Genomic DNA, 23144 nt, shown 5'->3' on the forward strand with positions numbered 1-23144 from the left:
AGAAGAATTTCCAGACACGAAGAAGTATCTTGGAAAAGAGTGAGTTTACTGAGAATAAAGCGCAGAGTTAGTGAGGGGCGCTGCGAATACAGCGGGCCCACTTCTTGACAGACCAGGCAGAGCCGACCCCCTTTGTGGGTTAGTGGCCAACTTTTATAGCCTGAAGACAAAGAAAATTCCTGCTGGCAGGATGGCATCAGGCGATTGGTCAGGGTGCTACAAGGTTGCTACATGGTGAATATTTTACCTACTGTGCAGTCGCGGGGCTGTCCGGTTTATATTAGGAGAGCCCATGGCAACAGTTGCTATAGCGGCTTGGTTAATTCAAGAGTTTTTGTCCTGTGTCTTTGATGTAGGGCTCCACAGGGAGCATATGCATCATCACTCGAGAACAAATCCGGGAGGTCGCCCACCACAGCCACTGGATGTCGCTGGGCATGTCTGGAAACCACGTCACCAGTCTGCAGGAATAAAACAGAGAGACACCCACGTCATATGAGCAGGAAGACAAACAAAAACAAAAAGAACAAAACCAAACCCTAACCAAAGGCAGACATCTTACAACGATACCATCGTCCAGGTAAACTGCCAGGGTCACTTCTAACCCCGCTGTGATAAATTCCCAAAGACAAGCCAACCTAAAAGCCCAAAGGAAAATTAGGCCATTTTTTGATTTGGGAACGCTCAAGGGACTTACGTGGAAATAAAAGGAAAAGACCTTGGTTTTCCAGGATCCTCCTCCTCTGTGGCAACATAGCCACCGATGCAGAGCATCTTGCGGTTGAGAACCACCCCCTGCGCCCAGGTCTCCTGGGCTTGGCCACGTGCGAGCGCAGCAGAGGGAGCTGCCCAAGGACGTCTGACCACTGCCCTCCAGACTCCCTGCACCCAGGACATGAAAAGGACCCCACATCTCGGGCTTTGGGAAATGCCAGAGCAGCCCTCAACCCAGGGCAAGGCTGTGCGGGAACGGGTGGCTGATTTGGCAGGGTGGAGAAGGGCTCTGGGGAGGATGCCCAAACCTGGAGAACTAAGCTGGATTTTGAAGGACGGTTGGGACTTTAAAAGATGGACTGAGGGACATGTTGACTAACTCGCTAAAAAGAAAATAAACACCAAAGTAAATCAGAAGAAAACTGAGGGAAAACAAATGCCCAGGAATCCAGCAGGCATCCCAGCGTTGGCCTCAGATCCCTCCAACACATCAGGAATAAAATCCCAAAATAGAAGTGCAGACCTACAAGAAGTGACAAACCTGTAACAGCAATGAGAAAGGAGGAGGGGTGGGCAGGGGCTTGCCAACGAGGCACCTTTCCAGGGTGTTCCACGCTGGCCGTGAACTCCACCCCGATGTTTAAGGAGCCAGGCCCCAGGCCGAGGGCCTTCCACAGCTTCTCCCACTTAATCCTCTCCCCACTTCCATGAGGATGCCACAAAGCCACGTGATGCGCTCACCTCTGGACCACAGCAATCACAGACTCCACAGGCAGCGTGCAGGGCAGCACCATGTAGGACATGACCTTAATTGGTAAGAAGTTGCACATCTTGCTTATGTACCCATCTTGGTTTCTAATTGCTTCCCTCAGGGCTGAAAAATACAATTCGGAGGTCTGTCTCTCACCAGTGTAAAAAAAACCAAATCATCTTCCCCGGGGGACACTTGGAATTTCTGTGAAATATACAAATCCCGGCAGCCCAAGAATCAGAAGCGTCCACAAATGAGATCAGGTGGGGAGTGTGCCCAAGTAGCCCTTTGATCGACTACAGGGTATAGGGTCCCTTTTAAAGACTCTCTTTTAAACTGACTATTTTTGGAGGCATACACAAACTTCTCAAAGTACCCCTGGCCCCAGTTTTATGAGCTCTTCTTTGCACCTGCAGCTGGATTCCATCTCTTCTGCCTGGAACCCCCTAGCCTTGTATTTCCCCTTTGCAATGACCTTGCGGATGCCTCAAATCACATGAATCTGAGCAGCTTCTGGTTAGTGCAACTCCTGGGGTGTTAGTGCCTCAGGGGCAAGAAACGGCATCCCATTCGTCTTTGATTTATTGTATTCTATTCTGGCCACATCCTGCGGTGTGTGGGATCTCAGTTTCCCGACCAGGGATTGAACCCTAACCCCCTGCATTGGAAGCTCGGAGTCTTAACCACTGGACCCCCAGGGAAATCCCTGTCCTGTTCATCTTTGAATTTCCCCAAATGCCCAGCTGGAAGCTGGACGGTGCATTCATCTATCCATTAAAAAATCGATGACATGATAAAATAACCAGATTCAGTGAAGGTTCAAAACTGTGATTTTGCGGGGAGGGAGAAATTAGGAGGGGCTTCTCGAGAGAGAAAAGGCTTTGAGATGGGAGGACAGGCAGAGACGGCATTCTCAAAGAACAGGCCACCCCGGGGGTCCCCCCAATATCCAGCGTGCCTGGACTTCAGGAGCAGAGAGCACAGCCAGTTGACACAAAACTCAGCTGGAGGGTGTTTTCCTCTGGCCAGGACCCCATGGGAAGGGAGGCTGGGCAAGGACCCAGGGGGATGGGAGGCCCGTGCTGGGCGGTGCGGGTCCCCACGGGCCTACCCTGGTCGCTCCGCCCCATCTCTTCCCACGCGGCGACATGACCTTCCTCTACGACACACAGGGAAGCCACCCTTTCTGCCTCATAAAGGGTCACAGAGAGCCTCTGCCGTCCCGCCCCCAGAGCCGGCACCTATGGTGAGCTTGGGCGACAGGGTCTCCAGGATGCTCTCGTCCGAGGGCAGGATGCTGAGGTGCGGCTGATCCAGCAGCTTGTCTTCCTCAGGCCTCGCCTCCCGGGCGGCCATGCCCGGGGAAGACTGCAGGCTCCCGTGCTCCCAGGGGGCCTCGAGGACTTCCGACTCTGCTGAGGATGCACTCAGGCACAGAGGGAGCCTGTCACAGATGCCTGCGAAGGGCACAGAAACAAACCCGTCAGGCAATTTCGGGTGGCGGGGTCAGTCCTCACCCACACACACCTGCCCACCAAATTAGAGGGAAGCCGCAGGCCTGTTATTAGTACAAGGCGGAGATGAACGAGGGCAGGCAGTCCTAGCAGGGAGAAAGGAGGGCGGGGCTTTGACGACGGATGGATGTGACGAGGGCGCCTGGCTCCATCACTCACCAGCCGTGTGGGCTCTGGAGCCACGTATGGATTCTTGATGTTCAAAGCTAAGGGTTATAACTAATTTATAGTAACGGAACCACTGGTTAAGCCAGCGGTCCAGGCCCTGCAGCAGCCATTCAACTGCTACCATTATCATCATCTCTGCTTTTCAGCTGAGGAATCAGAAGCACAGAGAAGTTAAGAGATTTGTCCAAAGCCACACAGCCAATACGTGGCACAGCGAGAATCGAATCGAGATATGATGTCAAAGATGGCACCCTTCCATCACACGGCCTCGAAAGAAGCATTAGGTCAGGGGGTTTGTGCAGGCCCTGCCCTAGGTGCCGGGGCTCAGGAGCCAATACCAGTGGGTGGTTCCTGCTCGCACACTGGGTGGGGGCAGCAGGACAGGTAGTTTCGGATGCCCACGCCTGCCTCGGCTCACCTCTTGCTTCCAACCTCAGATTAAAAGACCAGGGGCTGGACCTCCCTGGTGGTGCAGTGGTTAAGAATCTGCCTGCCAAGGCAGGGGACACGGGTTCGAGCCCTGGTCTGGGAAGATCCCACATGCTGCGGAGCAACGAAGCCTGTGCGCCACAACTACTGAGCCTGAGCTCTGGAGCCCGTGAGCCACAACTACTGAGCAAGCGTGCTGCAACTACTGAAGCCTGGGCACCTAGAGCCCCTGTTCTGCAGCAAGAGAAGCCACCGCAGTGAGAAGCCCGTGCACCGCAACAAAGCGTAGCCCCCGCTTGCCACAAGTAGAGAAAGCCCGCGTGCAGCAACGAAGACCCAACACAGCCAAAAATAAATGAATAAATAAATAAATTTTTAAAAAAATAAAAGAGGATGCAAGAAGAAGAATTCACAAAAGACCAGGGGCTGCCCCTGGATGCCCACACCTTGCTCCCAAGTTACAGCTCCCAGTTATGCTCCCCTGGATCTTTCCGGCCTCTTTTAGACACATAGCTCACACCCTGGGACTTACTTTCCCTTAGGCATGTCTGTTCCCAGAGGACACCTGGCCCAGCCCCACACGTCCTCTGCAGGACCCCGAGGAGGCCAGCCTGGCCGAGGGAGGACCTCTCTTAGATCATTAAACCCAAACCCAGCATAGATGCTGCAAGCGCCCAGCTGCATGCCAGTCTTTAGAATTACTAAGAATCACCTGGCGTCATTTAATCCAAATGTCTTTTGCTAGAGATGTGGAAATGGAGGCCCAGAGAGGGGAGGTGGCTTGCCCAAAGTCACCTAGTAACTTCCACAGGGTCCATCACTGTTATTTATTCCCAGGTTGCTCCCAAATTGCATCCCCAGTCCAGACTGCTTTCCAGAACCTCGGACTCTGACATCACTGTGCTCCTTGCACAACCACCCAAATATGCCCCCGGGGCACCACACACGGGGCCCGAGCTTCCCTGCAGAACCCTCGCCCTCCTGAGGGCCCGAACACTGAGCAGAGCCCCTCTCCCCCAGTGCCAGCTGCAGAAGCCAGAGGCCAGGACTTCATCCCTAAGTCTTCCTCCTCCCGAATCTCTGGTTGGTTGCCTCCAAGTCCTGTTCCCTCAGGCCCCTTCCACCTCCTTTGCTGCCGTGACCCCGGCCAAGCCCACGGCGGCCTCCTTGACCTCTTGGATGCTGCCCTCACCCTCTCTGAACTGCGGCCGGTGGGGGGGGCCTTCTAAAGCTCCCTCTGACCGCCCTCACTCCCACTTCGGCAGCCCTCCATGGCTCCCTATTGCTGTGGGATGCAGACCCTTTCACCACGTCCATGAGGCCCAACCTTGTCCCTCCACTTTTCATTTACTCCCATTCCTGCCCCTCTCCTTTCTGTCCATCTCTCTGGGTGCCCCACCTCCGCCACGCCAGTTACACACGCCTTCTTTGCACCTCATGCTTATGTCCCCCATGCCTAGAATGCTCCTATTCACCCTCAAAGTGTCAACATGGATTCACATCCTCCTGAAGCCCTGCTTTCCCCTGCCTTGCAGATCCCCTCGCTCCCTGTGTGATCCTACAGCATCCTGTATCTTCCTGCCACGGCACTGAGCACGCCGTCAGCCTTCTCTTTACACATCTGTCCCCAACCATGTTGCAGCAAAAGTAGAAATGAAGTTTTCCCTCTCCTGAGAACAAGGAAAATAAAGGCTAGAGAAAGAGAAGAATCATAACCTGGCCTTGAAAGAATTTATCACTCCTAGTTTTTGTTTTTTAACTGTTACTAATCTGTAGTTTCTATAACTAGATCTGTACTTCACAAAGCTAACCTATTACTCTGTAACATTACGTGAATTACATCCTGCACTCCCTTGTAGCAAATCACCCCTTGCAGCATTTGTATTTCAGAAAAAAAGGTCACAGGCCGATAACCCAGAGACAAACTGACCCAATTACAGGGCTGCCTGACATGATGCCAGAGAGACTGTTTTGAAATAATGCAGGAAGAAGAAGAATGCAAGACCTTCACTACTTTGATCCTTATCATAGACCCTGGACTGCGAGCCTCACATATACAATCTTCTCTGATTCCCAAAGGAGGGGGAGACAGTTCCTGAGGCACTAGCCTGCTGTGTCTTCCCTTCTGCCTGGCAGAAAAATAAAGCCATCTCTCTCTTCCTCCAAAATCTCTTGTATTTCCGTTCATCCTCGGTGCACAGAGAAGCTGAGATTTCGGCAAGAAAATGCGGGCCCGTCTGGGATCTGCTCGCGGGCAGGCAGCCCCGCAGGGTCCCTAGGCTTGATCGAAAGCTCGGGGATCTCTCTCCACACCAGCCTCCTTCGGGAAAGCAGAGGGCTGGAGGATTTCTCTGAGGCCAGATCACCAGGGACTCCCTGCCGCAGGGCTGTGCCCCGATCACACCCGGCCTGCCTTGCCTACTTGGCGGTGGAACTCTGAGGCTGCGGTGGAGAACGGGGGAGAGGCTGACCTAGCAGCGGCCAAGGCTCCTTTTGCCTTGAGGACACCTTCTCTTCTCTTGCCCACACCGGCCTGGACTTCCACTCCGAGAAAACACTGAATACTGGAGGGTCAGAAAGAGGGCGCAACGCACCTGTCAGCACCTACGGTGAGTCTCCTGGAGTGCACTCCCTGACCTTTGACTGTCCCCTTACAGGAACTTCGGTTCCAATCTGGGGATTTCCCTGAAAATGGAAATCCTGATGTGGAATTCTCCCTGCAAAGGGAGATTCTGATGTAAGGTGCCACTTTGGGGCAACGGCTCAGGTCGAGTGGGACTCAGAAGTCACGTCTGGGCGGGTCTCCGCCATATGTTTCTCCTTTTTTCTTTTTGAGCATCCATTTGCTCTTTCCTTTTATGTTTTATGTTTTATGTGTGACTTCCAGCTGATGAGGTGAAGGTTTATGTTTTGATTTGAGCGTGCTAACACCTAACTTCTGTTACCAACTGCTCGAGCTAAAATGGGAAGCACTTCCTCCCTGGGAACCCTTAGGGAAAATTTTAAATGACTGGTGGACCTATAGCTATGATCCAATGACAAAGAAATGGGTCTCCTACGATTAGATCTTTATTGCCACAGGATGGGAAAAATGGACTGAGGTTCCCTTATGCTCAGGACTTTATGTCCCTTTTATTATAATCCCGCTCTAGGTGGCTCCATAATCAAAAGCCTGAGGAATCAGAAAACAAAACAAAACAAAACAATCCACTCTCTTGACATTCTAAATGATCCTCTTCTAACTTCTCCCAGCTCTCAGGTGCCGGGGTGGGGGGGGGAAACCAAGCTTTCCCCACTCCTGCAAGTTCCCTCACTTCTTCAGATTCTTCTGACCAAACTAAGACCCCACCTCCCCAGAGGGACAATCCCTGCTGGGACATTTTATCAGCCAGTCTGCCCCTGTTATCAGAGCCAATTTGAGCACTATCTGGTTTAAATTTTAGCTATGAAACCATGACCACAGAAAGAGAAAGATGATTTTTGACAGTATGGCCACAATATTCTTTAGACTCTGGAGAAAATTGGTTAAAATAAAACTTTTCTTGAAATTGCAAAACAAGTTCTTTTTGCATGTGCAATTAGAAAAAGCTAGCTTGTTAAAATACTTTTCTTCAAAATTCTGACCCTGAGAGAACAAAAATATGCCTAGGACAAAGCTTGAAGTTAACTCGTATAATGTCCTTGAGCTACAAACAAAGCCCACTTTGCCTGAGACTTCAGCCTTGGGTTAATTAGTAGAACTTCAGGCCAAGAAAAAAAAAAAAAGAGGCAAAGAGACATTTTAAATCTCAAGTGGAAACTATGAGATCTCTGTCTGTTATCTGTGTATGTCTCAGTATGTGTTTTTGTCTTTGCGTAACATTGCTGAGGTTAATTTGTAAATGTGCTCTATTTAATTGGCTTAAAAGTAAGCGCTTACAAATCAAACAATTCTAAATACAAGAAAGGGCTTCCCTGGTGGTGCAGTGGTTAAGAATCCGCCTGCCAATGCAGGGGACACAGGTTCAACCCCTGGTCCGGGAAGATCCCACATGCCGTGGAGCAACTAAGCCCAAGCACCCCAACTACTGAGTCTGCGCTCTAGAGCCTGCAAGCCACAACTACTGAAGCCTGCGTGCCTAGAGCCCGTGCTCCGCAACAAGAGAAGCCACCGCAATGAGAAGCCCATGCACCACAACGAAGAGTAGTCCCCGCTCGACCCAACTAGAGAAAGCCCACACACAGCAACGAAGACCCAACACAGCCAAAAATAAATAAATAAATAGACAGATAAATACAAGAAAAATTAATTTCAGGTTTACGTGACCTGGGAAATATTCAGTATCAAACTAACACCTGGTATTAATGTTTGTTTGTTTGATATTTGTCTTCAAAATCTTTCATTGTTACTTTGGCTAAGTGCACAAACTATTGTTTCACAGTGACTATGATCTTATCTGACTGAGTGTTCTAAACCCTTTTGATTTTTTGGATACAACTTCCCAAATCTCATATGCTCATTTATAGTGTTTTCTTGACTTCTTGGACCTTTGCATATGAATCAAATGTTTTTCTATCACAGGCATGATCCTATGCTAGTTTTAAAAATCAATCCAATTGTTAGGTTTGTGGCCAATTACCTATGTCTAGTACTTCTGGGTTACCTGAGTGGGTTTCTCCACTCCAAGGCTCTAATTGGTTGACTCTTAGGAAATATATCTTAAAAGGAAAATTATTGTCATGTTCAAGGCCACTATTGATATGACTAGATGAGATCCCCTCACCTGACCAATTAATAATACCTGCTCTGACCCTGACCATAAATATGAATTTTCCTCTATTACTCAAAGTTCAGTCAGAACAACAAGCAAAATTTCAGCCAAGGAATAAAACCTCCCACAATTATGGGATGGATTTATGTAATTAACACCAGGCTATGGTAATTTAAGGTTAAAGGCTACTCTATGCTGGGAACAGTTAAATCATACTAAGGATAATCAGTCTAGTAACACTAGGAAACTGGGCTGAGTACCTTATGGACAATGCCAATAGACAATTTCCCTGAACAACAGGGATTGGTACGGAACAGACTAAGGCAGATGACCTGGGATATACTGGGCTGCACCTAATGGAAGTTCTTGGCTTAATTCTTACGTATGACTTTATTAATACTGCCAGCTATGTTATTTGTATTTTGCCTATTTCAAAAAAAGTATTGTTTCTTACGTTACCAAATGTGTGACTGAGCCTCCGATAAAATGATGATATATAGTTCCATATGAGATCAATGATTGCAATAGTCTAACTCTAGATATGAGAAGAAACAACAAGAGGGAATATTGTCCTGGACCATAAGAGACTAGGAAGACAGATGGTCCAGAGACTTTTGGATACTAGTAAAGGTCTAGTCCAGTAATTGCACATGGAGTGGCCTATCAGCAAAATCTTCGCCAGACCTGGGAATGAGCGTTCCTAGCACCATGGGACAAAATGGTCATGAAATGCCCCAAACCATGGTTGAAATTATGACCATAAAGGGGCCCCGCTGACTGAAAACTGACACTTGCCATCTACTTCTACAAGGATTAAATCATGAGCTGTTGCTGTAGCTGGTGACCTTCAACACCCCTAGCAAGGAGCTCAGGGTGGAGATCTGAAATGAGGCCCTCTGTGCTCTGGGAAAAACTGACAAGACAGGCCTTCAGAGAGTTAAATGCTTTCAGGAGAAGATTTTACAGCCCCATTTCTTGAATCGTCTCATACCTAGAGAAACACTGACATCATGAACGGTGACACTATGGTGTGATTTTAGCCAAGTCCTTTTATTGCTAAGAACTTGAGTTCTCTGAGCTGTGTCAGATTTGGGATGCCACCAGCCATTCCCAAAACAACGTCTGCTGACGCTGGTAACTGCAACCTTACTTCTTAAAGGTGTCCTCTTGTAACTACTACACTTTTACACGATAAAACTGCTTTAGGTCATATGTTAACAAAAAGAGAAAACACACATGTAGTGACCAATAGCTCCTGTTATTTATATATTAATACCACATCAAAGGTTAAAACCTACTTTGATGAAACTAGATAACCAGCTACCTGGCTACAAGTCTCCCCGAAATGCCAGGCCTAGACTGGGTTTCAGGCTTATTCTGCTAAAAAGAAATGAGATCTATTTTGTCTATTAACGTTTAGGTCGTCACGCCTCCAAATACTTCTAATGGGGTCTGTTACACCTACATCAATCACACTGGGCTAATAGGACATAAAATTATATATATGACCACACCAAATGGCTCTATTCCTTTAAACAGGGTAACCCAAGCACTGACTCTGTCTACATCAGGATCAAAATTACTACCAAACACATGGCTCTTAATCTTGCTTGGGCCCCTGGCTACAATAATTCTTTTTTTTAAAATTGATGGCAGATTATTATCTTTTAAAATTTATTTATTTTTGGCTGCATTGGGTCTTTGTTGCTGCGCGCGGGCTTTCTCTAGTTGTGGTGAGCAGGGGCTACTCTTCGTTGTGGTGCGCGGGCTTCTCATTGCGGTGGCTTCTCTTGCTGCGGAGCACGGGCTCTAGGTGCGCGGGCTTCAGTAGTTGTGGCTCGTGGGCTCTAGAGGGATCTTCCCGGAGCAGGGCCCGAACCCATGTCCCCTGCATTGGCAGGCAGATTCTTAACCCCTGAGACACCAGGGAAGCCCTACAATAATTCTTTTACTAATCTTTGGCTTCTTTTTTTAAACTACTTGTTAAATTCTGTCTCTTCCAGATTACAATAGGTTCACATCAAGATAATGATGATGCAAAGATTCCAGCCATTTCTCAGAACAGATCCTGCCAAAACAACATAAGTCATGCTGGGGCCCTTAATAAGACAGGGCAAGAGCTCCATGACCCCAACTAGGTAGGGTCTACGAGCCCCTTGCCAACCTGAAGAAGCTACAGAAGACAGACCGTCGTCCCTCATCCTCCCAATAAAGATTTCTTGGGGTTCACATCTCTCGGGGAATTTGAAATAGGAGATAGATGGGCCCCTGGGCCGGACAGCTGGTGTTTGTCAAATGGAGCAAAACGGAAGTTTTTTCCTCAGCCAGACAAGAATACGCCTGTTTCCCTTGCTACATTGTTATGGAGGGAATGAACTAGCAGTGGGGAATTTGTTGCAGCGCAGAAATGAAGTTTTCCCTCTCCTGAGAACAAGGAAAATAAAGGTAACAGTGAGCAGGCTAGAGAAGAAACATAACCTGGCTTGAAACAGTTAAATCACTCCTAGTTTGTTGTTTTTTCTTTTTTAACTGTTACTAATCTGTAGTTTCTGTAAATCTGTACTTCACAAAGCTAACCCATTCCTCTGTAACATTACGTGAATTACGTCCTGTACTCCCTTGTATCAAATCACCCCTTGCAGCATTTGCATTTCAGAAAAAAGGTCACAGGCCGATAACGCAGAGACAAATGAACCCAGTTACCGGGCTGCCTGACATGACGCCAGCTGTGGTTATTTTGAAATAAAGCAGGAAGAAGAAGAATGCAAGACCTTCACTACTTTGATCCTTATCATATACCCCGGACTGCGAGCCCCACATATAAAATCTTCTCCGATTCCCAAAGCAGGGGAGACACAGTTCTTGAGGCCCTAGGCTGCCGTGTCTTCCCTTCTGCCTGGCAGAAAAACAAAGCAATCTCTGTCTTCCTCCAAAATCTCTGTCTCCGTATTTCTGTTCGGCATTGGTGCACAGGGAAGCCAATATTTTGGCAACAACCACGAGACTAAGCTCCAGGAGGGCAGGGGCCACATCCGTCTGTCTGCTGTGGAGTGGTCAATTGCTTGGCACCTAGACGGTACGCAGTAAACATTTTCTGAGTAGATAAATACATGTATGTCCCGTGAACCACACCATCTCCTTGGTCTTGGACAAAGACTAATTCAGAGGATTAATGCATGAACCAACCGTTAGTATCGAAGAAAAATAGCCGCAAACATATTTGGTTCCACTCTAACATTTCCAGAACCCAAGTCCCCCAGCTTGGACAAGCCAGGATGAGTCAAAGGCAGGAACCTTCCCCAGAACACAGCTGGGCTAGTGGGCGTGGCCCACACCCGCCTCGAGGGAGCGGGAGCTATTCTGATTCCTGTCACCTGCGGCCCAGAAACTGTTTATCTTCCTTCTTTATCAAACTAAAGGTTCACAATTGTTCAAGCAGAAAAGAAAAACAAAGGAACTGCCTTCAGCACACAGATAGGTGACACTGCAGAGGGAGAGCTAGCCCTGGGGCTGTGACATCCAGGTTCAGGTCCCAGCTCTGCTCCCAGTGAGTGGAGTGCGGACCTGGGCTGCCTCTCCAAGCCTCTGTTTCCCCATCTGTAAAATGGGGAAAATATTTCCTATCTTGCGGGACTAATGAGAGGGCAGAGCGAGACGGTGGGTGAAGGTGCTGAGCGCTGAGTGATGGAGCCAAGACTGTTGACCAAGACTATGAACAGAAAGCTTGTTAAAGGGGCACTTCAGTTGCCCTACCATACATACCATTCTCTTCCAAGAACCTGACCGTGTCTAAATATCCTTGAAAGCATAGCTCCTCAAGCACCTGTGAACAAATCAAGTAAATTAAGTCACTAAGCACCATTCCTTTCAACATCACCTGAAGACGGCAGGCCCAAAGCCAAGAATCCTCCAAGCTCCAAGCCGCTGCCATGTGCCCAGCACAGCTGCTGCGGGGTGGGACAGGGCTCTGCTTTCCTGCAGGACTCAGCTCGAATGACACCTCCTCCGTGCAGCCCTTGCTGGCACCCCAGCATGACGGGTGCTGGTTCCTCTGGTCTCCCTGGGTCCCTGGACGAGCCTCCACCCTAACAAATACCAGGGCCTGATCTACCTGTCGTGGGACAGTAAGAGCTGCCTCCTTTGCTCCTCGGTGTACAAACCACACGGGCAAACCAATCCTGCTGTCCAGCCTTCCCTCTCCCCGCAAGCACACGCTGTCGTATACGTTGCATGGCACGGCCTTCCTTCTCCCCAGAGAACTGGCACTGTGCAGATTCTACCCACTTTCTTACTATTTTAGGTGTCGCTACAACAACAATCAAAAAAAGATGAGGGGCTTCCCTGGTGGCGCAGTGGTTGAGAGTCCGCCTGCCGATGCAGGGGACACGGGTTCGTGCCCCGGTCCGGGAGGATCCCACATGCTGCGGAGCGGCTGGGCCCGTGAGCCATGGCCACTGAGCCTGCGCGTCCGGAGCCTATGCTCCGCAACGGGAGAGGCCACAGCAGTGAGAGGCCCGTGTACCGTAAAAAAAAAAAAAAAGATTAAACTGGGAATTCCCCAGTGGTCTAGTGGTTAGGACTCCAAGGTTTCACTGCCAAGGGCCCAGGTTCAATCTCTGAAGATTCCACAAGCCAAAAGAAAAAAAAAAATTAAACCACCAAATGCAGTTAGTTCTTTTTTTTTTTGGCTGCACTGAGTCTTCATTGCTACACGCAGGCTTTCTCTAGTTGCGGCGAGCGGGGGCTACTCTTCATTGCGGTGCACGGGCTTCTCATTGCGGTGGCTTTTCTTGTTGCGGAGCACGGGCTCTAGGCACACCGGCTCCAGTAGTTGCAGCATGTGGGCTCAGTTGTTGTGGCTCATGGGCTCTAGAGCGCAGGCTCAGTAGTTGTGGTGTGTGGGCTTAGTTGCTCAGCAGGCGGATTCTTAACCACTGTGCCACCAGGGATGTCCTGCAGTGTAGTTCTTGACCACGGATGCAAATAAGAATCATTGGGATAATTAAAAAAAAAATCCTACTATCCAGGCTACCCATACTTAAGCCATAGCCCCTGGAGGTGGGATCTGAACAGCAGCGCTGTTTAAATGCCCCCAGGCCCCCTCACCTTGAGATCCGCAGGGAATAGCACCCGGGTAAATAGGTAGATGTTCTCTGAGCAGAGGCGTAGACTGAGCTTGGTGAATTCCACGTGAAAAAAGTTCGTGGACTTGACTTTGGGGCAGATGTCACTCTCCCCATAGAAGGGGGAAATAGTGATGGTCGTTTTGGTATCAGAGAAGGGTATGATGTCACTCACTCCTCCATCTACGTATCGCTTTTAAGGGAGAAAAAAAAAAAGGACATACTGTCAGAAGCTCTGGGCTGGGGTTTTCTGTGTGTTTCAGATTATGGCCAGAGGCTTCTCAGAGCCGCAGGCAGATACAGTGAGGGGCTTTGAATCACTCTTTCAGCAAATCCCTACTGAGCATTTCTGTGCCAGACCAGGCTGTAGGCTGGCGCTCAGGGTTGCCACATGCTGCTGTGTAGTTTGCACACTGCATAAAAAAGTGCCTGGCCAAGAGGCAGACAGAGGCTGGCGTCTGGCCCATGTTATGATGGCCAAGTCCCGAGCCCAGGTGGGCGCCCCTAGGCATACCCATGTAATTTGCTTAGACCAGGGGCACTGTGTGCACTGGGGACAGAGTGTGATGTAGACCTGGCCCTAAGGGAGACAGATGGTCATGGGTTCAATTCCAGAGGCCCCTTGCTGCTTGAGGAATCTTGGACAAGACACTTAACCTGTAAGCCCGTCCACACCTGGGAAATGAGAAGCAGCACTGGAGACTTAAATGACGCGGTGAACCTGGGACTTGAGCTCTCTGAAAATGGCATCTTATCCCACAACAAATGTGCATTTGGGCTAAGTCCTGTGAGAATCAGTTTTCCTGTAGCCATATCCTTGAACAACCTTAGTGCCCACAGCCAGGCTGGGGCAGGCAGGTTTTGGTACAATTTGGACTGAGTCTACTCCTATGAAACCAACGTCTAGAATGATTCCCAAACCCACGACCATCACAGCCCAGCTGTTGGTGCCCACAGACGGGGGGGCCTTCAAATATCACAACTGGGAGAATTTCCCCAGCCAATCCTTCCAAAGGGAGAAATCTCAGGGCACACCTTGGCCTAAAACAAGTCCAAAAAAGAATCAGGCACGTTCAGCCACGGCTTAGCTATCAAGAGATTCTTGCCTTGAGTCCAAAAATGATTAGATGTGCACACACAGCAGTAGTTTCTAAATTGTTGCCACATGATTTCTATGGAAGATACAGGAAGGCATCAAAACCCTCACTGGCAGAAAGGGACACAGGACCAAATGTCGGGAATCTTTAGTTAAGACTGAGGAGGGAGGAAGCAGGTGACTATTTTTTAAATTATTATTTATTTTTTAAAATTAGTTTTTATTGGAGTATAATTGATTTACAATGTTGTGTTAGTTTCTGCTGTATAGCAAAGTCAATCAGTTATACATATACATATATCCACTCTTTTTTCACTCAAGGGATAAAGTCCAATGACTCCTCTGTCTTGTATAATTTTCCCTCCACCCTTAACTTTTCTACAGGAATGTTCTGAGTTTGCTCAGTGGAACCTCAACGTTTTGTTCTAATTTTCAGCAGGTTTCATCTGAGTACACTGAGGGGGATGACTGTGTGTGCACCACAGCTGGAGCAGTCTGGGGGAAATGAAAAGATAACAACAACGACAAAACCACCCATATTTACCGAATACTTACCTGTGCCAGGCTCTATGCTGCATCTTCACTGCATTATCGCATGTAATTCCCACAACAACACTACAACTGTGCACTATTATTAACCCTCATTATTATTAACCCTCACTTGCCAATTCAATCTCAGAGAGGTTAAGAAATGTGTCCAAAGTAGTCCAGCTAACGTGCGCTAGAGCAGACATGCGATTCTAGGTTTGTCTGCCAGGCTGGCGCTGTTAGAATTGCAGGTGATCACTTCATGGCTCCAGGCCTCAGTTTTCTCATCTGTAAATAGGGGCAACTATGTGTCTGTCCCAGGGATGCTCTGGGGCATGAGTGAGGCTACGTGTAACCTGCCTTTGCAACTTGCTTTGCAATGTGAGGACCGTGCTGCTCTTAAAGCGTGAACCAGGAGGGTTTCTAAAGTGCCTTCCTGCTGACACACTGGGATGTTGTCTTCTCTCCCACAGCTGTAACAACCTAAACTGTCTCCAGACATCGCCAGATGTTCCCGGGTGGGAGGACAGAATCATCTGATAACTGCTGCCCTAGAAGGAGGCTGCCAGGTGGTCCAGCACAGCCCAGCATCCAGTCCAGAGCCTGCAGGACAAACACCTCAACTTCTGTTTTTCCACCAGAGGCAGGGCTCAGGATTAGCCACGTGTGTTTACCTACTTGTTGAATGGAACCAAATCGCAGCCCTGTCGGCAGCTTCTGCCCGAAGCCACGGGCTGAAAAGGATACAGTCAGACCCAGAGAGGATTATAACCCTCAACCCCTAAGAATAAAGCCTTATTACTGGGTTTCCCTGGTGGTGTAGCGGTTAAGAAACCTCCTGCCAATGCAAGGGACACAGGTTCAAGCCCTGGTCCGGGAAGATCCCACATGCCGCAGAGCAACTAAGCCCGTGCACCACAACCTCTGAGCCTGCTCTCTAGAGCCCACGAGCCACAACTACTGAGCCTGCGTGCCACAACTACTGAAGCCCATGCTCCAAAACAAGAGAAGCCACCGCAATGAGAAGCCCGTGCACCGCAACGAAGAGTAGCCCCCACTTGCTGCAACTAAAGAAAGCCCGCGTGCCCCAACGAGGACCCAATGCAGCCAAGAAAAAAAAATAACAAAACTTATTACCTTAAGTGAGTAACTGACTCTTAAGCATCTTATACCTTAATAGGCCACTGGGCACCTGTTTCAGTGCTCATGTGAAGATTAAGTGAATTGTGAAAATGACTATACTACCCAAAGCAATCTATAGATTCAAAGCAATCCCTATCAAACTACCAATGGCATTTTTCACAGAACTAGAACAAAAAATTTCACAATTTTTATGGAAACACAAAAGACCCTGAATAGCCAAAGCAATCTTGAGAAAGAAAAATGGAGGTGGAGGAATCAGGCTCCCAGACTTAAGACTCTACTACAAAGCTACAAAATATGGTACTGGCACAAAAACAGAAATATAGATCAAGGGAACAGGATAGAAGGCCCAAAGATAAACCCACACACATATGGTCACCTTATTTTTGATAAAGGAGGCAAGAATATACAATGGAGAAGAGACAGCCTCTTCAATAAGTGGTGCTGGGAAAACTGGACAGCTACATGTAAAAGAATGAAATTAGGACACTCCCTAACACCGTACACAGAAGTAAACTCAAAATGGATTAAAGACCTAAATGTAAGGCCAGACACTTAAAACTCTTAGAGGAAAATATAGGCAGAACATTCCATGACATAAATCACAGCAAGATCCTTTTTGACCCACCTCCTAGAGAAATGGAAATAAAAACAAAAATAAACAAATGGGACCTAATGAAACTTCAAAGCTTTTGCACAGCAAAGGAAACCATAAACAAGATGAAAAGACAACCCTCAGAATGGGAGAAAATATTTGCAAATGAAGCAACTGACAAAGGATTAATCTCCAAAATATACAAGCAGCTCATGCAGCTCAATATCAAAAAAACAAACAACCCAATCCAAAAATGGGCAGAAGACCTAAACAGACATTTCTCCAGAGAAGATACACAGACTGCCAACAAACACATAAAAGAATACTCAACATCATTAATCATTAGAGAAATGCAGATCAAAACCACAATGAGGTATCATCTCACACCGGTTAGAATGGCCATCATCAAAAAGTCTACAAACAACAAATGCTGGAGAGGGTGTGGAGAAAAGGGAACCCTCTTGCACTGTTGGTAGGAATGTAAATTGATACAGCCACTATGGAGGTTCCTTAAAAAACTACAAATAGAACTACCATATGACCCAGCAATCCCACTACTGGGCATATACCCCGAGAAAACCATAATTCAAAAAGAGTCATGTAGGGCCTCCCTGGTGGCGCAGTGGTTGAGAGTCCGCCTGCCGATGCAGGGGATACGGGTTCGTGCCCCGGTCTGGGAGGATCCCATATGCCGCGGAGAGGCTGGGCCCGTGAGCCATGGCCGCTGGGCCTGCGCGTCCGGAGCCTGTGCTCCGCAATGGGGGAGGCCACAACAGTGAGAGGCCCGCGTACCGAAAAAAAAAAAAAAAAAAAAAAAGAGTCATGTACCACAAGGTTCACTGCAGCACTATTTACAATAGCCAGGACATGGAAGCAACCTAAATGTCCATCGACAGATGAATGGATAAAGAAGATGTGATACATATATACAATGGAATATTACTCAGCCATAAAAAGAAATGAAATCGAGTTATTCGTAGTGAGGTGGATGGACCTAGAGTCTGTCATACAGAGTGAAGTAAATCAGAAAGAGAAAAATACTGTATGCTAACACATATATATGGAATCAAAAAAAAAAAATGGTTCTGATGAACCTAGGGGCAGGACAGGAATGAAGATGCAGATGTAGATAATGGACTTGAGGACACGGGGAGGGGGAATGGTAAGCTGGGACAAAGTGAGAGAGTGGCATGGACATATATACACTACCAAATGTAAAATAGGTAGCTAGTGGGAAGCAGCCGCATAGCACAGGGAGATCAGCTCCGTGCTTTGTGACCACCTAGAGGGGTGTGATAGGGAGGGTGGGAGGGAGATGCAAGAAGGAGGGGACATGGGATATATGTATACATATAGCTGATTCACTTTGTTATACAGCAGAAACTAACACAACACTGTAGAGCAATTAAACTCCAATAAAGATGTCAAAAAAAATTCCCAAAATAAAAAGAAAAAAAAAGATTAAGTGAAGAGCTTACCTTACAGATAACCAGCTAATTATTCTACACGAAGTTGGTTTTGCTGCCCAGAGAGCCTGGAAGGGGGCAGCTATGGAATCTCTGTCTGAAGGCTGAGAGGCAAAAAGGCTCCACGTCTGGGGACAGGTCTCAGGGGCCCAGGGTACCTGAGCCCAGTGCCTCTTTTTTTTTTTTGGACACTTGGCTTAGCTGGATCTTAGTTCCCCGACCAGGGATCGAACCCGGACCCTTGGCAGTGAAAATGAGGCGTCCTAACCACTGGACCACCAGGGAATTCCCTCAAACACAGTTTAAAAGCGGACTTACCACACCTCTGAAGGAAGGGGGGATCAAGCCACTGATGAGAGGCACGAAGGCGGAACAAAACAAGGCCTGTGAAGACAAAAGGGAGTGAAACCACAGCCCAGAGCAGGCTGCCTTTTGTTCCCCTGGGTCCTGATAAGCCTTCTCCAAGCGAGAAGAGCAACAAGCCTGAAAACACTCTTGGCACAGAGGAGGTGCTTTAATAAATGGTTGAATGAACATGAACCAACCTACACACTTATTATTTCAGGCCCAAGTATCAATTCTCTAACGACACCATCTGCAGGCTGTAGCTTCTTGCCCCTGCTCCCCAGGAGGGTCACACTGGGCCATCAGAGACAGAACCAAGTGTTGGTGACTAGCTGATGGACAGGGAAGGGGCTAGATCAGGGCTTTGCAAACGCTGGCATTCATCAGAATCACCTGGAAAGCTTGGCGAACCACAGACTCGGGGCCCCACCCCTAAGGTTCTGATGCTGCAAGTTGGAGGCGGGGCCTGAGAGCCTGCAATTCTAACAAGCTCCCAGGTGATGCCGCTGCTGCTACTGCTGGTCCGGGGCCCACGCTTTAAGTCGCGCCACGCTAGCGAGCATTCAGCAGGACGTACCACTGATGCAGGGAGAGAAAGGGCTCACGTGGGAACGCACAGGTGCTGGCTGCCTAGAAAAAGCCTCCACAAACAAGGTGAAGTGGAAGATAGCACTGGCTGCTGAGAAGCTGCTGGTTATATGTGCCAGGCTGCGTGCTCGTAGGGACCTGTGTTAAGTGAAATGATATCCAAGCAATTCTCATAAAAGGCATCAGCCAAACTAAGTGGTATTTTCATATTACCAATGAGCTGCTCTGTGCTAGAGGCAAATAAGACATACTCCCACCCTTGTGGGACTTCACTGGAGGGGTCCTCATTAAGGAACAGGCATCACTGGGAGGAGGGACACATGTGGGATGAGGTCCCTGGAGCAAGCAGTCATAAGTCAAGTCTTGAAGGATGGGGAGGGGTTATTTGAAACTGAAACTGTCCTGGAACACTCCAGTTTTGCATACGCTCTGGACCAGACTGCTGGATGCACTCAGAGCTGATATCGCCCTGGTACAGGAAGCTAACCAGCATCATGGGCAACCAGGTTCTTTTGCATCTTAAGAAAAGAACAGGTCAGGTGGCTTACGACAGCCCTCTCTTTGTTGCTTCTGAAATGAAACGGTCTTTATGACTTGACAACACCCAGATAAGAAAACTGCTTACGTCCACGACTTCGTCTTTGGACCGAAAATCAGACACCAGCACATTTTCTCCATCGGCCACTCTGGTGAGTGAGATGACCATTTTGCCCGAGAGGAGCTGGTGGACGTTGTCGGGGAGGTACCTCTGGAGACCATCTCGGACGTGCCTGCTCAAACTGAAGGACGGGTGGAGGACGCCGATGTTCCGACTCCTGGCACTCCGGACAAGGTCCACGAAGGCCTGCAATGTCTGCTCTGGGCGGAGAGAGACAAATATACAAAGGAATGTACCACCCTGAAGATGGCAATGCTTTGCAGCAGGACCAGAAACCTGGCAGCAGGGAAGCTGCTGACCTTTCCCTTTCTCTAGGCCTGGGCTGTCTGATCCAGCAGCCACGTGTGGCTCCCGGGCCTGAGATGTGGCTAGCCCAAACTGAAATGGGTAAAAGACACACTGGATCTCAAAGGCTTAGAACAACAACAAAATGTAAAATATCTCATGAATAATGTTTTATATTGATTAGATGTGAAAATGATAATATTTTGGCTGGACTGGGATAAATAAAATTAATTTCACTTATGTCTTTTACTTTTTCCATGCGGCTACTAGGAAATGTAAGCTATGCCTATTTCTGTTGGTTAGTGCTGTTCTAGGCCCTCCCTGGCCACAGGAACGAGCCTCCAGAGGCCCAGTGAGCCCTCTCCTCACCTCCATCCCTCCATCAAGGCCAGAAGCCAGGGACTCACAGCGTCGGAGCTTGAGCGTGAATGGGCCTAACACTGAAGGGAGCAGAGAGCAAGCGCAGCCTTGGACCTGAGTTCAAATCCTGCCTCTACCTCTTACTAGCTGAGCAACAAAAATAAGCCATTTCACTGCCTCTCTGAGTGTCAGACTGCATGTTTTTAATGTGGGACCACACTCAACTACCTTTTGGAAATAGAGAAGATTAGATACACTACAATCTATAGGTGCTCAACCCAGATGAAGCACCTAATAAACAACTAGACTTAACTTTTAATCTCTAATGTCAGAATTACCAGACCATCCAGTGGGCACAGGGCACGTGCATGGTCCATCTGACCTCACTCACTGGCCTGGTCCCCTCTGGCTGGTCTGCACTGCCCTAGCAGGCAAGAGTACCTGTCCCAGCTCGAGCCCTAGTCATCTGTAAATCCTGGGATGCAGAAGACCGGACACACATCAGCAGGTCCTGACCCACTTCTGACCTCCACTCAGCTCTCCCTGCACATGTGGCCCCACTGAGCCCAGGCAGAAGGCACAAAATTGCACACAGCTGGCTGGTTCTGCCAGTCTCTCCTGCCAAGTCAGCCTGGGTTTGGAGGTGCTCTCAGGAGCCACGCCCAAGTCACAGGCCCTGGGAAATGCTCCCTGGCGGTCCCCAAGTGAGACAGGCAGTTACAGCAGGAAAATGGGGCACCCAGAACCTCCGGAGTAGTTCTTGCCAGGACCTCCAGATCCACTTTCCAGGGACTTGGTGGTCCCAAGCCACCCCCTGCAGGACACAACCCCAGGCTGCACCTGTCCTTGCCTGTTACGAATGCCCTCTACGCTGGAGTCAGGGCACTTCACGTGCTGGGGTCTGTGCATTTGAATCTGGTCCCAATTAAACATTTGACCATGTGGCTGTCTCCAGGTAACAACCCTGGGACACAAGGGCTGGCTTTGATCACTGCTCAAGCCCAAGGTGGCCAGTCTAATCCTCCTTGAGGTCACATTTCCTGCCCTTTGCTCCTCTCCCCCTCAATGGGGAAGGCGGCCGCGGTGGCCTCTCCTGATCCCCACCTCTCCATCAGCCCAGGGTCTGCTCCCTGGTCCTATCCAATGGCAGGGCTGTGCTTACTGGCAAGGGATTCCTGCTGGCAGTGTCTGACACAGCAGTCCCTGGGTAGAGTAAAGAGTAAACCGTTAAGGAAGCCGAGACAAACAGGGGCTAATGAAAAGGTGCATTATCTTCCTGTCTGGGGACCTTTGGATGCCAACAGCTCCATGTTGCCACTTGCTCCAGGCCCTGCTCCCTGGCTAGGATCCCAGGCCCAGGATGTCATACCCTAGTAATTTAGGCCGGCTGGCCACAAGCCCCAGTCCGCCCCTCTCACTGGTACCCACGAGTACAGAGATGCTTCATTAGGACAAGATTCAAATGCACAGGACCTCGTTTCCAGGGCACTGAGCAGGGGTGTGGTGGGGAGGAGAGGAGGGGATGTGGGATGTCCAGCCCCCAAGAAGGGTCTCAAACACCGGAAAAGGAGGAGACAACTTTCCTACCTCCCCTCACCCCCCTCTCCCCCGCTCCACAAAACACCTCTCCTCAACCCCCTTTCAATCCAAACCAGCAAGTTGCCCTCTACCTGAGAGGCACCCAGCCGCCCCCAGCTCTCCCACGAAAGCTGGGCGGAGATCAAAGGCGCCCGGGGCCAGGGGTCTCCAGTCCCTCTGGTCCCCAGAGAGAAGAAGGCAGCCACCCTGGGCCACAGTCCAAAGCCTCCTTCTTGGCCTGGCCGGAAGCAGGGCAAATCGGGCCTCCGACCCCCCCTCCCCGCCTCCCGCCCCCCCCCAGGCGTCGCGCTCCCTCCTTCCCGTCGCTCCGAGACAACCTGGCTCTCAGTCCCAGGCTGGGTCGGGGGGGGGGCTTTCTTCAAGCCCGGGCGCCAAAAGGGAGTCTGGGCGAGGAGGCGCTCCGGATTCCCACGCCCAAAAGAGCCACCCACCCGGCGCGCCCCCCTCCCAGGCCCGGCAACAGAGCTCCCCGGTGTGGGGCAAAAAGACGCACTGGAGGAGGCATCTGTCTGGGGAGACCCCGGGTGTACCCCGCAGTTTCCATCTCCAATCCCGGCTCCATCGCGCGCCCCCTCCCCGCGCGTTGCCCCGCGGCGGCCCGGACCTACCCAGCGGGACCCCAGAGAGGAAGAAGGCGCAGTGCAGCGCCCCGGACGAGGCCCCGAAGAACCTGCGCGCGTTGTGGAGGAGGTACGGGGCGCGCTCGCTCAGGCAGCTGGTCACCCCGATGTGGTAGGCGCCCAGGAAGCCGCAGCCGGCGAAGGACAGGTTCCAGCCGTGCTCGAGGTCGTACATAGCGGCGGCGGGTCGGGCGTCCGGGGTCTGAGAGCGCCGCAGCTCCGCCCGGCACCCACTCTGGCTCTCTGACGGCCCGGGTGCACTCACCCCAGACATTCCCGGCGTGACGTCACCCGGCCGGCCCCGCCCCCGCTCGGACCACGCGAGGGAGCCGGTGGGCCGCCCAATGCTGGGGCAGCACGCGGGCGGCGGCGGAGGGCTGGGAGGGCCTGGACCCGGGCGGAGGAGAGGGG

General features: G+C 49.9%; 1 protein-coding gene across 1 annotated transcript; it reads right to left on the bottom strand.

The window, feature by feature from the left end:
• Nucleotides 1-312: 312 nt before the first annotated feature.
• Nucleotides 313-22965, bottom strand: PNPLA3 (patatin like phospholipase domain containing 3). The gene is made up of 8 exons (XM_060113275.1): nt 22722-22965; nt 19837-20069; nt 18597-18662; nt 13434-13643; nt 12090-12150; nt 2707-2922; nt 1456-1588; nt 313-461 (listed from the first exon to the last, which is right to left on the bottom strand). Exons 1-8 carry the CDS (start codon nt 22906-22908, stop codon nt 320-322), a joined length of 1248 nt encoding a protein of 415 aa, XP_059969258.1. The 5' UTR covers nt 22909-22965; the 3' UTR covers nt 313-319.
• Between the last annotated feature and the right edge of the window lie 179 nt (nt 22966-23144).

The sequence above is a fragment of the Mesoplodon densirostris genome, chromosome 11, assembly GCF_025265405.1.
Source record: "Mesoplodon densirostris isolate mMesDen1 chromosome 11, mMesDen1 primary haplotype, whole genome shotgun sequence".
NCBI lineage: Eukaryota > Metazoa > Chordata > Mammalia > Artiodactyla > Ziphiidae > Mesoplodon > Mesoplodon densirostris.